Raw genomic sequence first — 17,352 nt, forward strand, 5'->3', positions numbered from 1 at the left:
GCCCATTTCCTACAAGCGATTTTCCGCGAATTGCCTCCATTATGTCCAATTATCGGCTCGGATGAAGGAAGACATATTCTCGGGCGAGGGTGGTTGAGAGGCTGAAGATGGGCCAGGAAGGGGCGAACAGGGGAGGAAGAAGAATTTTTATCATGCTTTTGGGAATGAAAGGGACCCTCTTCTGCGGCTAGTAAAGGCTACGCCGGACACTGGAGGGCGCAAATGCGGCGGAATCTTCAATACAGAAGGCCTCAATCTAAACGTGCAGAGCAAGAATAAAAGGAATTGAGAATAAAGGAGCTAACAATGAATGAGGGATGAGGGCGTACATGAGTCAAATAAAGGGAAGTAAAATGGGGAGGGGGGGTGTTGATAGTGTGACAGTAATTGACTTACGGAAGCTGTGATTAAAAGTTAGAGCATGTGTGTTAGGTTAGGTTCTTAAGATAGTTTCTGGCTTCTGTAGCTTAGGTGTTCATCATTTTATTCAGCTTTTTCAATTCTTCTATTCCCATGTTCTTTCGTCAACCCTGCAACAGCTTCCTCACAATGCCCAACAATCTTCAGTAACTTGTAAGGAAATTTCTGTGCAATCAAATTTCAACTTTGCCTGTCTTCTAATATTGAGCATATGTCATCTAGGACATATGAGACCACAATAGAATTTAGACTGGAACAAAGGAAAATGAAAGAATCTGTACAAGCCATCTTTTTTTAGGTGAATCTAGAGATACTGTTTGCGACGTGACATCACGATCACTTCAACAAACACTTCAGAAGCCAAGCCTGTTCCACTTGCACATTGTCCACTGTTAGACACCCATGTGGTCTCACTTCCTCTCCAAGAACACCCAGTTCGAAAGATTCACAGGAGCAATCCTTTCGAAGAAACATGTCCACCTCCCCAAATGCACTTAGCAGTGAGCTGTTCGCTTGTACACTAGCTTAAAATTTGCTCAAACACCATCGTACTGCAATGAAATTTTGGACGGAAAAAGAAAGCAGCCGTAGACCCGGCGAACGCGAGGAGTACGGGGAAAACGAAAAGGGAGGCGAAGTGTAGCGAGGAAAGTGGAGATGCTAGAACACGTTGTCCAGGCACGAAGAGGTCCTCGAGGTCGTTGCCGCGAGTGGTTGAACGGCACTCGAAGTCAACGTTGTTTGCACCATGGGCGCGTTTCTCGTGGCCTGCATCGGGCCACCTAACCCTGCCTTTGCGATGAAGGGAAACGCCGGGCAATTAAGCCTCTTCTTCTGCGATCGACAGGCACTCGCCTGGCGCGTCGTTTCGCCCTCGACATCTCGAGTGTCTCATTTGATAGCCTCTTCTTCGAAATTGCCCGCCCTGGACGCGGAACTTCCGACTCGGGATTTTCAACCCCTCGTTTCTTCCTCCCCGGAACTCTCGATGCCCATTTCGTTGCCTTTTCCTAGATGGGAGGTAGGGACCGGGGTCACTTTGACTTCGAAAAGCCCATCTAACGCGAAGCTTAGGTGTACATTGAAACACTTTTATTATCCTCGAGTGCTCTGAGAGGTGGCAGTTCTCGTGTTATTGGAGACATGTGTAACCTAGATTAAACCTGTAAACCTGGGCTTTTAATCTGAAGAATATTTAAGCAAGACCTAATGCTTTGAGCTAGAGCAGACCTAAGCAAGACCTAATGCTTCAAGCTACAGCAGACCTAACCTAGATCTAGAGATTTGGCTTACAACTCTAATACATGGCCCGCAACTCAGGACTAGATCAGACCTACTATAGGTGTAGGACTTATTCAGAACTAGATTAGACTCACGTCGGAGGAAATAGGGTTCTACACCCTAGAATAGATCTAGATCTTGGATACATTGAGCTCTGCAGCTCACATCTAAGGGATATAGCCCAGGTTCAGCCCAGACCGATTTAAATAGAGATCTAGAGCTCAGACCAAGACCATTTCTAGATCAGACTAAGTGCTGCGCCAGAGCTCAAACCTAGTTTAGATATAGACGACACCTAACAAAGGCCTAAGCCAGATCTAGACCAGAAGTAGAACTAGACCTAGGCCAGGTCCTGAACAATTGAAATATAAGTCTGCTGAGGAACTCAATGTAGATCTACAGCTCAGATGTAGCTCAGCCTTAGATCACATTCAATGCAAACCCAAATCCTAAACTTACACTACAGTAGGGGCCAATAAATTGGCACCGCTCCTGGAAAACATAGCATTGTTTTGGCTACACTAAATTGTTTTAGCGTGGTTATTTAAGTTTTACGTTTTCTTAAATGCCTAATAGCAAAGATGGTCTGGGTCGGTCACTGCTCGGGAGGGAGTTAAACCAGAAGGTTGATATTTCCAAGCTATTGCCATTTCTCTGGCCATACTGTATACTTAATAGAACTTTAATTTCATGTTCTACCAGACTATTCGCGTTTCACTAAGTGTTCTTCAATTATGGCGTTTCATTAGCGTCTGAAGGGGATGGCAACCTGTCGAACTCAGCCAAACATTGCGTTTAACTATCCAACAAGCACAGCTATCGGGTTCCAATAAAACGTCGATCGCTGCAGGCTCATTTTACGAGGATCCCTGGGCCGACTCTTTCACCTGTCTCTGGAATTCACTCCTATTTATCGTCGTTTCTTATCGTTACTCGAGTTTTAGAGCGCCCAGGCACGTATAAGCAGCAGCTTTACGAGGCTTCCCTCGGAGCCATATTCCACCGACTGTCTCTCCGTTTCTTCTCCGCAGCTTTACTCTGCCTTCTTCTCCTCCCTCATCAGCCCGCTCACTCACACATCCCACTCTCTTTCGCGAAGTCTGTGGAGATGAGTTTCGAGTCTTGTGAAGTGGCTTGAGGGTGGATTCGACTAGCGGGAAGCCTCGAGAGGAGGCCCCTGGGCAGCAGCTAACCTTTGAAATTAAACCCTCGACTTCTTTTGATCCCGCGGTAATTCTTCTACCCCTTAACCTCAGTCGACAGGACCGCTGGAGGGGGAGAAAAGTTGTTCTGTCCAGGGTATTCGCCGAGACGCGCGTGGATTCAAAACTAACCCGCTTCTCTGACCTGCTTAAATTCGCGCGGCGTATTGTTGAAATATCCTCGTGTTCTATTATACCCGGGACGATTCAGAGATGAGTAAGGCGAAAGAAGTGGTGAGGGTGAATTTTGGAGTTTATTTATATTCCTTCATTTCTTGGAGCAGCGAAACAGAATTAGCAGGGAGTGTTTGCGTGTAGGTGAATTTTAATAGGTGATTATTCTGCATATGGGGACGTTGTATGGAGAATTTAATTTGTCGAGTGAAGAGGAATTTTTATTCTCTATTGCTAATGGCAGTAGAGTTGTTTAGGGATACTGTGGGAGCGGGGGATTGGTTGGGCTCACTTTAAGGAGTTAGACTACATTGGCCAGGTCAAGAAATACAGCATCTTTGGGAATTTATTTCGATTGGTTGAAAAATAGCAAAATGGTGCCTTAAAGGAAAAAACTCATTTTCGTGTAACAATTGCAAATTGAGATAAAAATTAAAATATCGAACAAATCCTACGCTGGCCGATAGATAACTTAGTTTTATTTAATATTCCATTGTTCAAATTTTATTTAAACAATCTGTTCATCAGAAATAACGCACACTCGACCACCATATTGGTTTTTAAAGAAAATTTGAAAAAAAAAGTTGTATACATATAGGAATTATTCCGGGATGCCTCCAGCTTTAATGAAAAATTTTAATCCAAAAAAGTGTCTTTGTGACTAGAAACAAATTGTCAAAAATGCGGTATGTGGTCAAGGTGGTCTAACTTAGATCAGATTTAACTTAACCTAAAATTTGGATTTAATGCAGTCCTGGAGCTTAGATCTAAATCCATGGGCGTAGCCACATGCCCCCCCCCCTCCCCCGGCACAGGAAAAAAATAATAAATTAGTCGTTCTTCCAAAATTAAATTAATTTATCACAAAATAAAAATAAATTAAATTGTGAACTAATTCCTAACTACTTACATAAATTCAAAATTTCATGAAATCATAAGCTATAAGAGAAAGTTTTCGAACTTCTTATGCTCCCATCCAGAATTAACAATTGTATAAAATTGTTGTAAAGTTTCTCAGAATCGGCACACATTATCCGAGATATTTCTTTCACATTCAATTCTTACTAATTTCAATGTTCAAAATTTTGCTTCTTAATGCCTGAAGAAGTCTCGGTAAGAGAGTTCCTTTTGTGTGAAAATTCCTGAAATATTTACTTAGACAGAATATTACGACGGAACGCATAGAAATCAATTTTTCAATTTTTTTTATCAATATGATGTACATTGTGAAGGAAATAAATCATAGAGAAACCGTATTCACTTTGACGTACACATTTTCCTGCAAAGCACAGGGGTGACAGGGAAATCGACCTCCCCGCTACAGGGACACCCTGTATCATAAATATATCCGCGGTGATTTATTAACTGTCAATTTGGAAAAGCCAAGGGAGTTTTTTTTAAATATTTCTGAATAACGTCAGATTCAATCTGCTAACCCTACATAAACTATTTCTGTAATACTCTGGGGTGCATTAATGTTATTGAAACCTTCCAATATATAATATAAACTCCTTACCGGAGTGTTGAAAACAAATTCCAAATATTCTTCGTTAAATTCAACGCCCATGTTATCGAGTGCAATTAAATAATGAAGTATAATATTTAGCGTCTCATAATAACATATTACACAGTAACTGCAGAGCAACGATTCGCGTAGGAAACAATGCCGCGCACAATCAATTTTATAATGTGCAATTAAATTGTGTACAATGGTGTGTTTAGTATTGCATTGTGCAGGTGTACTCGATTATCGAGTTGCACACGATAATATGCCATTGTACGAACTCGCGGAGGCACCGATTACTTCCCATTCAAGACCTGCTGACAATCTCCTTCTGAAGCGTCTCGAAACTGAGACAGGGTTTAATTCAGCCATCCCGCCTCATTATTTCTTCGACTTCAGATAATTCGTCAACGACATTGATGAAGAATTTATGGACAACCATGTCTGGATTCGTTTGAATCTTAATATGAAATAGTTTACTTATTTAGCTAGGTTCATATTCACTTGACGTTTCATAGTAAACAAAAAATTTTTTTTTTTTTATTAGGTTATTTTTTATTTATATTTTCTGGGGGTTTCTCCTTGTCAATAGTTCACTTCGGTTTTTACTTTGTAGAACATCGTGAAGTGTGGTGGTGAAGCTTGTGATGAACTTTGAAATTGGTGATGTATGGTTATTAATTTAGGAAAAATTATTCTTACAGTTATGGTAAAGCAAGTATTAACTTTTAAATAATATAATAATTATTGCGACAACTTTTACTGAGACCAAAAAATAGTATTACAGCTTTATGAAGTATCCAAGTGACGTATTCTGTAGAAAACAGCTTCTTTGTGTAGATGGCGCCACTTCCAGCTGAATATATTTATTTTTTTAAGGGGAAATGCTACCCCCAAGATTTTTGGATTCTTTTTTTTTTGGTTGTATTTTTGGATGGCTCTAGATTAGTGCTGGAATAGATTCAGACTGATTAGTCAATGCATGTCTTCATAATATCACTTTAAATATGAATTTCAACTTCGCTGCTGATTTCCCGAAAATACTTTTTGGGAACGATGTGCGTGATTACTCAAAAACTACGGCACCTACAGTCTTGAAGTTTTTACAGTACTTTCACCACGCATGGGGCTCTCGTATGAACCACGGATAAGACTGTTAAAATCCTAGTCCATGTTTCTTAATATTTTAACAAAAAATTGTCTTTCTTTATCTTTATATGAAATCAAAGTATCTAAAATTATGTCTAATTAATTTCCATCCGAATGATAGTGGTTCATACCAGAACTACTGTCATCCCGATTGTGTAGAAACAATTGATTTTATCACAGAAACCTCGATTACGCCTTCAATTAAAAGGCTCAGAAAACCCTAATTTTATTTTCGTTTTTCAAAACCCATAAGCTGTCACGAATCTATTTTTCTTCGTTAAAAAAATCGATCATTGCTTTTCACGTGCAACTGTTAGTTTAGTTGTTACAGCTCTGCACACATGCGCTACATTTAACCGCCTCAGGGGTGGCATTCCTCCTTAAGGGTCTACTCTAATTTTCCTGTCGAAAAAGAGGCCCATTTTCATGAATTTTTTTTCAAGAACTACTCTACGCAATTTACTGTTTCTTCTTTTGTTAAATATTTGTTATTCCTTGCTGTACAGAATTGTAGTAGTTCCTGAAAAAAAATCATCCAGCAAAGTAGAATGAACCCTTAAAGTGGAAGCTGTACGATTTCTCTCGTTTACGATTAAGTTCTACAGAATCTTTATTACGAATGAATACCATCTATCGTTTTCACAATTTTGATATCATCACATAAAATCCATTATCGCGGCTTCTACGCAGTACAATTTTTCTTCAACTTCCCTCAGCCCGCGCTACCCCACTTTCGAAAGCAAGATGCTAATCCTCAGCCATTGTCCAATAACAGCTCTCGAATTCAATAATTCATCCCCCACTTATCTCCCGCGAACCCCCCGAAATCCTTCCAATCTGTCTTCCATAAAGAAAGCGGAAGATGGACCGTGCAGGGGGCATCTGTCTTCCTTAACCCGGTAAGGAGCGCGTTTTCCGATCAGTTAAACCCGAGCAAACCTCAACTCGGCCCCCTGTAAGTCTGGCAGGCGAGGGTTCCTCCAAAGAGGGAAAAAGAAAGAAAGTTCGCGGTACAAGAGGGTCGTGGAGGCAGAGTTTCGCGTGGCGGAGCGAAAGGGGCGCAAAAAGCGCTGGGGGGGGAGAGGGTAGAGTGACTGCGAGGCCACACTCGACTGGATTGAGCCGTGATTGAAAATTCCGCCCCCGGCAGCGAGGGTTTCGATTTAAATGTATACGCAAGCGAGAAGTTTCGTTACTCTTGCAGGGGTCGCGAGTAGTTCTTGGAGGGTTATTGGAAGTCAGCGCCCGGGCCCGTGTGTGACTTCCATTCGGCGGCATTTTAACGAGAACTAATGGAATTTTGAAAGCGTATTTCGAGATGCATATATGAGGCTCGTTGAAAGGAATATTCTTGGAGGAAAGGAAATGCTTCTGGAAGAAGGGGTTGTTTGATTACTCAGTTTCACGTTGTTTGGGAATGTTTTGCGTCGATTCTGTTTCGCGGGTGGTTCATTTTGTTGTTGTATGGAGTATTGGGGTTGGTCAGTAGTTTTAGTAATTTTGGCAGGATTTTGGGTGGGGGGGAGGGTGGTGAGGAATGCAGGGAAATTTGACGAGACTTCAAAATTTGGAAAATGATAGGGGAAGATGGGAACGCTAAGAAAAATGCTGTAGAATACTATATTTATTGATGTAACTATAAAAAAATATAGTATCAGCATCTGTTCATCGAAATATATTAAAATAAACTTGCAACACTTAGCAGAAAAAGTATAAAAAAATAATGTGCTCCGCAATTCCATAGTAGCATCTGTTGTTGGTAAGAATGTGTGCATATGTGCCTCCATAGATGTGCACAAATGCATTTTTAATCTGTTTCAAAAACTGTTCAACTGTGACTTCTTTTAATTATCTAACCCCCAACAAAATAACTAAATTCTGAATGTAGTTCAAGACAATTGTGGTGAGTGGAATATATTTTTCACAGTGGACATATTTTTCTGTTGCAGGTTAAACTCGACAAGAGCCACAACGGCAAACCTTCGAGAGTCATTCATATCAGAAACATCCCGAACGAGGTGTCAGACGGCGAAATCGTCCATCTTGGTGCACCCTTCGGGCGCGTTACTAACGTCCTCGTTCTCAAAGGCAAGAATCAGGTAAGTGTCGATCAACCAAATATCATTTGCAACGTCCTACCGCTTCTGTACAAGCAGACAACGTGGAGTAATAGTTAGTAGTAGTTATACGACCCTCCATACGTCATTGGGTTCTTATCTTATAAGGCCCCGTAGTCCACGGAAAAAAAGCGCAGCGTAATTTTTCCTGGGCCCCATGCATAGGTATTTATTATTATAAAATGTCTTTTAAAGGCCCCGCGATCCACGAGAAGCTCATAATTTTTTTCTGGGCCCTATGCATAGATATTTATTATTATAAAATGTCTTTTAAAGGCCCCGAGACCCACGAGAAGCTCATAATTTTTTCTGGGCCCTATGCATAGATATTTATTATAATAAAATTTAGAAGTACATAAAAATTCATTTTTCTTTGGCCCTGCACAATTTTGGGACCGGGCCCCGCGAAAGTTCACGTCGTCCCTGACTCCCCTCATCAGTCCCATTCTGCTCTGTGCTTCTCTTTCTGGTCCCCTGTAATTTACCATTTCACTATCTTCCCATCGTTGTGATTAAAAAGTCTTCCACTGAGTGCCTACACTTGCGCCGCGGTGCGCCAAAAATGCGAACTCTCCAGCCACGGCACAGGGCCCTAGCGCTGCGTCGAGCGAGACCCTAGTGCCCTCTTCCCCGCCAATCCGGCCAACAGCATGGCCGACATAACCAGCTCGAAATCCTTCCCCAAAGCAATATTTACGTTCTCCCGATATCCCCGGCTTCGCGAGGACACGTTTGATCCGCGGCAGGAATTGGAGTTTGTGTCGCGCGGGCGGCCCCACTTGGCGACCCGTACGCGGATACCAGGCCGCGCAGTAACAGAAACAATCGAATCATCGATTCGCGGGATTCGAATCGATGATCGGCCATTTAAGCATTATTATCCTGCCCCATTATTATTCGTGCGCCCGGCGTGCCTCTACAGAGGGTCGGCGAGCACCGGACAAAGGCGCCCCCCCCCCTTTTTCCGCTATCCGCGCGCCCTCTCGCTTGGCCCGAGCTTTATTCACCCCTCGTCGGTCGCGTTCCACGCACTGTGGCGTTATTATTCTGTACGGGACTCGATTTATCCCGGTCGCGGTTTGTCGAGCATTCTTTCACCGAGGAATCAAGCTTTCTCCGTCCTTTTAACGTTTTGTGCCATAGTATTTTGTTTTGGGGGGGGGGGTGATCATTGGGAGGCGGGTAAATGGCCTCGAAGGTTTTTAAACGCTGATCGCTGGAAGGATGTTGCTTTCAGTTGGTGAGAGTGGCCGCCTCTGTAGCTTTAGGAAGAGTTCGTTAGAGGATCTGAAGTGGTTTTGACGATTCGGATGGGTTCTCTGTGGGACATTTCCGGGCAGGAGACGTTTGATGACGAAGTGGGTAGAAGTTTAGGTTTTAATTGGATCGGATAACACGGGGGTGCACAGGGAGCCATTTTTAGCGCCTAGCTGCGAGCAACCCGCCTGTCCCGTTACTAAGGTTAGAATAGGTGAGGCGAACTGCAGTAGTGTATGGGCATTTGGTATGACTTGAACCCAGCTATATATACTTACGCTACGAGCACGCACGTACACTACTGCAGTTCTCCTCACCGATTCTAACCTTAGCAACGGGACAGGCGGGTTGCTCGCAGCTAGGCGCTAGAAACGGCTCCCTGTGCACCTCTGGGGTAATATGATGATCGCTAAAATGCAATGCCTTTGCAGGGTTGGAAGGAATTTGAAGAGTTTTTTTCGGGAATGTATTTTAGTCTTCTCACCAGTGGCCTTATTTTTCTATTATTATTGTTTTGATAGTTTGTATATTCTTGCCTTTTAATGACGTTCAATATTTGTACCATAACGACTCCTTCAAGCGTCTTCAGTTTCGGTCTTCAGAAAGTGTATCTGCAATTATATGCAAGCTAGATTCTTTAAGCATTATTTACAGTTATTTAGTGCTGCCACCTTACGTGCCCACAGGCAATAAATTTTATATTCAAGATCTAGGATCAAGTATTGTCAATTCATTAGTAAATGGCCACACGCGCCAAGGAAACATTCCCAACCCGAAATTTCTGATTTTAATGAAATTCCGTGTGAATGTAGAGTAGGTATATTGTAGTATGCAATGATCAATTTTTTCTGCGGAAATTCAGTTTAAAATTATGACATTTTTCACCTTTTTAATATAACTTCATTTTTCTGTTAATAGTGTGATGAGGCATACAAAGCTGAACAATTCTTACATTTAAAGTTTTGTTCTATCTCGCCCTATTACAAAGTTATGTTTAAAAAATTATAAAAAAACGCGGCAAATTTAAAAGCTGATTTCGCTGCCTCAAAGGGAATTTCCGCAGAGAGGGAAATTGCTCTTTGCAGGCGCTAATATGCTCTACATGCACAGGAAGTTTCACGAAAATCTGAGTTTTCGGTTTGGGTACATGGGGGCGTTTCCTTGCGAGCTGAGAGCTAATGGTGACGTCACGAGTAGCAGAGAAGTGGGGAACAGCTGAAGTGGTGGGAGCGCGGCGCCGCGTGACTATACGCGTAACACATTGAATACCGTGCCCGTGGCTCTGCTCGCTGTTGAGCTCGCCAGTTGGACAAGCCTGCTATAGAGGGACTTTCCTAACATCATGTTGATCTTGTATCAAACTACTGAAATGTTTAAAAACAGTAATGTTATAACGCCTATGGAAGTTCGCAGGTTCTCCTAAGTAAATGTCTGCACAGGCGATCTTCCATTTCAAATGTTTAATTTTAAGGTTAAAACAGTCCAAACAGAGATTTCCACATCGAAGTTGTCACCGAAACTCAATATAATATTATCTCTCTACTCCTACTATTTACCTTAACTTATTTCAAATTAATTTTAATTATATACATAACTATTACTTTGCTATTCCTCATAGCCGAACAGTGGCACCAAAGTATCAGTCGCAGCGCCACCATGTGGTCGCGACTGTTAGTGCACGTCAGCGCCACCAGAGGTCTAATCTGTCGAACTCTTTCTCGCAAGTGCCAGGTACCAGTCTCGTGCGTATATATACAAGTTCCAAGCGTACTCCTCTCGGTCCCCATGCTTCTCAGGCAGGGTGACCGAAGCTTGATGCAACGGGGCAAAATATAATGTGTGTTACAAAAAGACACAACAGCAGATAATAACAAAAAAAGCGAGTTTAGATCCAGCAGTCGTAAGTTCACAAAATATATTCAGACAAAGACCATTGAATCTGTGTCCTCTTCGCCATTTTGTACAGCCACAGTTGAATCGAGCTTCACTCTCCGCTTCGTTTTACAAGCGGTCAAGTTACAAAGTTACATTAACAAATTGAAACCACTCCCCCCTCCCCGACCGCACACTCTACCATTTGATTTAGAAACGCGTTTTCATTTAGCTAGCTCCCTCGAAAATTACGCGTGTCCAGGATGAATGTAGTTTCTGGTTAAGCAGAGTAACACGCAGCTCGGCATAAATTAATATTAACGTCGGTGAACACGTATTTATCGTTGATTGCGAATTCGGCCGCTGAATGTTTCAATCCGCGTGTATTAGCGGTCAGTTATGGCCTTTTTGTGTTCGCCTTCGCAATGGGGCTGTAGCAATCGTTGCGTTAATGTAGATGGGGCAGTGCCAGTGGTTTGGGAATTTCGTAGAATTACTTTCATTTGTCGAATGGGGGGTGAAAAATGTGGAAATGTATATCGACGTACTACGATCACTTCGAAAATCTATTGTCACGATATTTTACTGTTTTCAAATTATTCAACTGTAATGGATCGTAAAGTTGATGTGTAAAAAGGATTTGGTATTGATATTTTGCTGGTAAAGTTCAGATATTTCTAATTTTGTAGAATCAAAGTGGGATTCGGTTTTAGAATTATTTGTGTTTAGCTATTGGATTTTCTATTTTTAATTAATTTTGTTTTTAATTTATTTAAGTGTCAATAAGTATTTTTGGATATTTAATTCTGCTTCGCAATTTGAAAGCTTCGAAATTTTATTCCAGTCATTGCACCAATATAAACTTCTTTATGTAAATTACGTATAATTTCAGGAACACTGTAATTACTTTGGTAGTAGAAAATTGTAGGAAATCGTGGACCAAGGAATTTCAAGTATTTTCTTATCTGTTATGTAAGTGAAGTTTAATCCAGCTATAAAGTGGTATCATAAAGTTTCATTAACCCTCGGAAGACGAATGGTGGATATGGTCGCGTAACACGAATGCAGGGTCAGTTTGACCCGTAGCAACATTTCTATGGTAAACGGGTTTCACGAAAAAAATTAAATATAAATAGGTTATAAAAAAATACATAAAAAAAATATTCACGTACATTTGATACATAAAATAGGTGTATATCCTATATGATTTTTACAAATAATGTTACTGCAATTTTGGCATCTTATACTATATTTTGGCATTGCCATCACAAATGTAACATCCTGAAAATGATCAATCAAAATGATCCTGCATCGTTGTACGAGGGTTAATGTGCAGTGCGATTGAAATTTATAATCAGCACAAGATGATTTGGTTGCTCAAGACTGCAGACCAGTCAGCTATCCCCACCATATCATCTAGGTGTCGCCACCAGTACCCTATTTCCTCTCCCCTCTCGCTGTTAATAAACACATGGGACTATAAATTAGTGACAAAGTTCAATTTGCAACTTCATAGGGAATAAAATATGATCAAGTCACTTTGGTATTTTAATTAAGTAATAAAATATGCATTTTTTTGTTTATACTTATCATCTATTATCTATTAGTATCTAACAATTTTTTTATGTATCTATTATCTACCAAAGTTATTATGTAGATAACGAAAAAGTTTATTATGCAAGTATCTTTTAAAAAATTAACAAGAAGCCTTTTGTAAGCTCCTATTCCGACTGTGTTCCGCAAATGTTTATCACGGTGCATCAGCTCGTTCTACAGCATTAAATAATTAAAAACCGTTGCAATTTACATTCACATTGCGTGGCACTGTTTGGGAAATTCAGAGAAATTCTTAAAGCCGAGATGAATCGATGCTGATCCGCATATTGTAGAAAGGAGGGGGATTGATGAAAGAAAGATGAAAGGGAGGCTCGTGTCGACGGTGGCTTTGACGAGGATTAAATTTGAATATGGACCATTTATCTGTGTAGCAGCTTACCAGGCATAAAATATTTGAATAACTTGTAAATCCGCTGAATTCGAAGGATCAGCTTTCTCTCTATTCTGCCTCAGATTTGTCCTTGCGCGATTTTCAACTTAAAAAGCGATTAAAATCGTTACCTTCGTATTTTTATTTCACCCGCACTCGTGGCTTTTTCTGTGAAAGCACTCTTGGTTAAATTGGATTCATCAAAACGAATATACAATTTTAATAAACTGCTGAAAGTTCCATTTTCAGTTATTTTTAATGTTCAACTATTTTGGAGTATAATAATGGGAGCGTGGATGTATTTGACGTAATTAATTTACTAACCTGTTCCGTAAATTATAAATTTGCGTTATGACGGGGATTCCACGTAAATAATTCTGATAAATTTGATAGTCAATTTTGTTATTCATTAACTGTGACTGTTACGGTCAAAACTATAGGCGGATGAAAATTAGTTGGCGCATTTAGGCCACGGAGGGGAGTATCCCCACCACAATATTTGGCTACACCCTCCACTCTACTTTACAATCACCGTGGTGCCGGTATATAATCTCTGCAGCTTCATATAGAACCGCATATTTATTGTTTAATAAACATTTTTGCGTCTTTAAGTATGTACCTACGCAAACTAATTTATTTGTGATATATGGGTACTAATAATATGCGTTCCATAAATCCATACTGATGCCACCAATCATCTTATTATTTAATATTCAATATAGATTATTATAATTCAAAATAATTTCCATATTTCATAGTTTCCGGTATTAGAATTTTCCTAATGTACAAATTATTTTAAATTATTCTGAAAAATATTTGAAGGACCCCATATTTGGAGACACTTTTTCGTCGGTAAGATAGCTAGAATGCACCCACTAAGTTTGGCCAAACATGGCTGGAACACCCTCTATTTCCACGGCTAATGTGTATGTAATTGGCCCGGGAGGTAAATCTCCTGATCCGGTTCAATGCGGTGGACCGGTGCATCGATGCATTATTTTAATCCCTCTCGGTATAAACAAACCAAGTCCGTATTATCGTACCTGTTGTACCGTCCGCTTTGCACGTGTTCGCTCGCGTTTCCGTTAACATGCATTAAATATCCGCAATCAGACTCTAAACATGAATAACACAACCCTCGTTTCGACGGGGAGTCGCTGAATATTATAGTATTTTTTGCCTTTATTCCATCTTGGCTTTGTGTAGCAGTAGGTGTGTAGTAGTATTTTAAACGTGCACAAGTGTTCTACCTCTTCTGTTTTTATTAATAGGTACTGGTGGTAATAGAATACTATTATTACTCATATTAGAGTACTGGGACTATTAATAGTAATAGAGTACTAGTACTACTAATACTTAGTGCTACGAGTAATAGAGTACTAGTACTAGTAACACCTAGAAGTAGAGTATTAGCACTCCTAATACCTAGTAGCAGAGTATTAGTAATACTAATACCTAGTAGTAGAGTATTAACAATACTAATACCTAGTAGGAGAGTATTAGCAATACTAATACCTAGTAGGAGAGTATTAGCAATACTAATACCTAGCAGTAGAGTATTAGCACTCCTAATACCTAGTAGCAGAGTATTAGTAATACTAATACCTAATAGTGGAGTATTAGCAATACTAATACCTAATAGTGGAGTATTAGCAATACTAATACCTAGTAGGAGAGCATTAGCAATACTAATACCTAGTAGTAGAGTATTAGCAATACTATTACCTAGAAGTAGAGTATTACTACTCCTAATACCTAGTAGCAGAGTATTAGTAATACTAATACCTAATAGTGGAGTATTAGCAATACTAATACCTAGTAGGAGAGCATTAGTAATACTAATACCTAGTAGTAGAGTATTAGTAATACTAACATCTAGTAGTAGATCATTAGTACCACTAATGCCTAGTAGTAGATCATTAGTACCGCAAATGCCTAGTAGTAGATCCTAAAGTCGGAATCCACCGGGAAGCTAAGCTAAGCTGTGCTATGCGATGCTATGTTTTAGCTTAGCTTTTGGTGGAAACGTTTCCATAAGCATGTATTCAAGCTAATTTCTTTTAAAACGTAGCATGGCATAGTACCTATAGCATCCCATAGTATAGCTTAGCTTCCCGGTGGATTCCCGGGTTTAGTACTACTAATACCGAGTAGTAGAGTATTAATACTACTAATACCTAGTAGTAAAGTATTAGTAGTACTATATAATAGTAGTGTATCTTTGACTACAGAAAATTTAAGAGGCAGCGAGCCTCATCAACGATTCGGGGTCTACATGCAGGGACTCTAGCTTATGCGTCCCATGTACACCGTGTTTCCAATATCCAAATGCATAGATACATGATAATTATTTCTAACTGTAAAGGAAGGGCAGCTACTTGATGTCCCATACTTGGATTTCCCGTTTTTTTTTTAAATTTTGAAACAACACTATAATAACAAATCGGCTATCCAAAAATACTAAAAAATTACTGCACCACAAACTCAACATAACATTTAAAAACCATCTCCAAAATGATATACATGGGTCCATCCACTCTACAACAAAAAACACGTCGTAAATTAAAAAAACGCCCCATAAAGTAAATAAATGCCCCAGAACGAGTCGACACAGGCTATGTTACAGTAAAACGAAACATCTCCCGCCGCTCCCCTCCGCCCAATTTGTGGAAACCGAGAATCGCTCCTCGAAACGGCAACATCTCCCCTAAGACAATTCGTGTAACTCGATCAGCCAGGAAACTCGCATTATTATCGTGCGCGGCGCGCTCGCGGCCAAGCTTCCCAATTACACGCGAGCAGACGGCGCGCATTGTTGCGACACGACAATAGAGCGTGCACCAAAGTACACCAGGGGATGATGCTGTTGTTGGTGGTCGTGGCGGTGGTCTTGGTGGTGGCAGTAAATCGAGTTTCACGATGAACCGCCGAGTTGACCCCTGCGGGCACTTTCCCTGTGTTTGCTTTGATTCGAAGTTTCCGGTTAAGTTGGTTACCGGAACGGGGCGGGCAGGCTCTTTGTTTGATCCTGCAAACCCGCCAGGCCTCCTGGATTTTCGATACCGGGCCGCGTTCGCACTCGAGCCGTTCCGCGAGCCTTTGCCATCGCGGCCCCACGGTCTCTTGCCGCTGGCGATTCGGCTAGAACCCCGTCTATAGGGCTTCCTCTTGATACTCTGAACAGGAGATACGCTGGGTCTTTGGGTTCATTGTTATTGGGATCTGAGGCGACGGGTGCCAGGAGGCTCTTTTCCACGTGGCTTCTCTCCGTTGTCGTTGCTCGCGGGATAGTCTAGTTTCGATTAGGTTCGTCGGAAGGTCCAGTTCGCTCTTAAGTGGATCTACTGATCCTTTTTTGTTTTTAAATATGCTTTATGAGATTTGTACAGTTTACATCTGCAAACAGCATACATTACTAGCTGTACATCGTTCTGAGAACTTTGTCAATATTCCAGTCACTGAATTACATAACATATGGAGGGAAAGTTTTGTAAAAGAAACAGGAATTGTACAGTACAATTTGCGTATATGAAGTTAATCACTGAGAGGCTATGCTGGTGATTTACAGACGCTGTTGTTGCTGTGGTCTTGTTACAGTCTGGTCGCCACACTTGTACTTTTGTCGTGTGGGTTGATTCGTGGAATGGTTCGGTTAGGTTATTTTGAAAAGGGGTTTTAAATTTTGGGGGTATTGAGAGTTTATTTTCAAATGCACGAATCTACGAATCTTTTCATAAATAGGTAGGTTTATTTTGTTACATTTAAAGAATATTCATTCAAACAAAAATACTCGCGATGGATTCGAATCCATCACTACTTTCACCAAATAATGCACTATGAGTATCCACGTATTAATTGGACCGTAGGAGAGTTAAGAGTTTAAGTAGTCAAATATTAAATCAATTCTTCGAATTTTGACTTAAAGTTTTACCGAGGTATTTCTGTGGGAAGATGTAGAAAAATCCGATTGTTGGCATCACGTCGAGTTAGATGCTTCAAGACACAGTAAAAACATTGGAGCATGGAAGAATTAAAATTACTAGTGAAATTCGTCAAACGGACTTACTACTTCGCTGGAGGGAAGTTCTCCCACCCCCTGTAAAACTCGCGGAACTACTGAAACTCGCGTAGCTATTCAATTACACGAAGATTGAACCAGCGGAACGCTACGATTACTTGGTTTCAGTTGTCCGCGTTAAACTTAGTAACGCAAGTCAATATTAAACCGTGTAAATAGAGCAACAGAGATTCTTGGGCGATATAACGCACGAAGCAAGAAGTGTAACAAGGAAATGTTCAACTATAACGCTGCTACGTGCCGTGATATGTTGCTCGGTAATTACAGAAGTTGCACCGTACGATTAAATATGCTTGAATTTCAACGGAACT

General features: G+C 40.7%; 1 protein-coding gene across 12 annotated transcripts in view; it reads left to right on the forward strand.

Annotated features, from left to right (window-relative positions):
• The window catches only part of Heph (polypyrimidine tract-binding protein 1 heph), a 793,543-nt gene that overhangs the window by 635,750 nt on the left and 140,441 nt on the right, over positions 1-17,352 (forward strand). For all 12 annotated transcript variants that reach the window (XM_076827760.1, XM_076827759.1, XM_076827762.1 and 9 more), the window contains one exon: positions 7,680-7,829. In XM_076827760.1, coding sequence (XP_076683875.1) covers positions 7,680-7,829 — 150 coding nt within the window. The remainder of the gene's footprint in view (positions 1-7,679; positions 7,830-17,352) is intronic.

The sequence above is a fragment of the Andrena cerasifolii genome, chromosome 15, assembly GCF_050908995.1.
Source record: "Andrena cerasifolii isolate SP2316 chromosome 15, iyAndCera1_principal, whole genome shotgun sequence".
In the NCBI taxonomy this organism is placed as follows: Eukaryota; Metazoa; Arthropoda; class Insecta; order Hymenoptera; family Andrenidae; genus Andrena; species Andrena cerasifolii.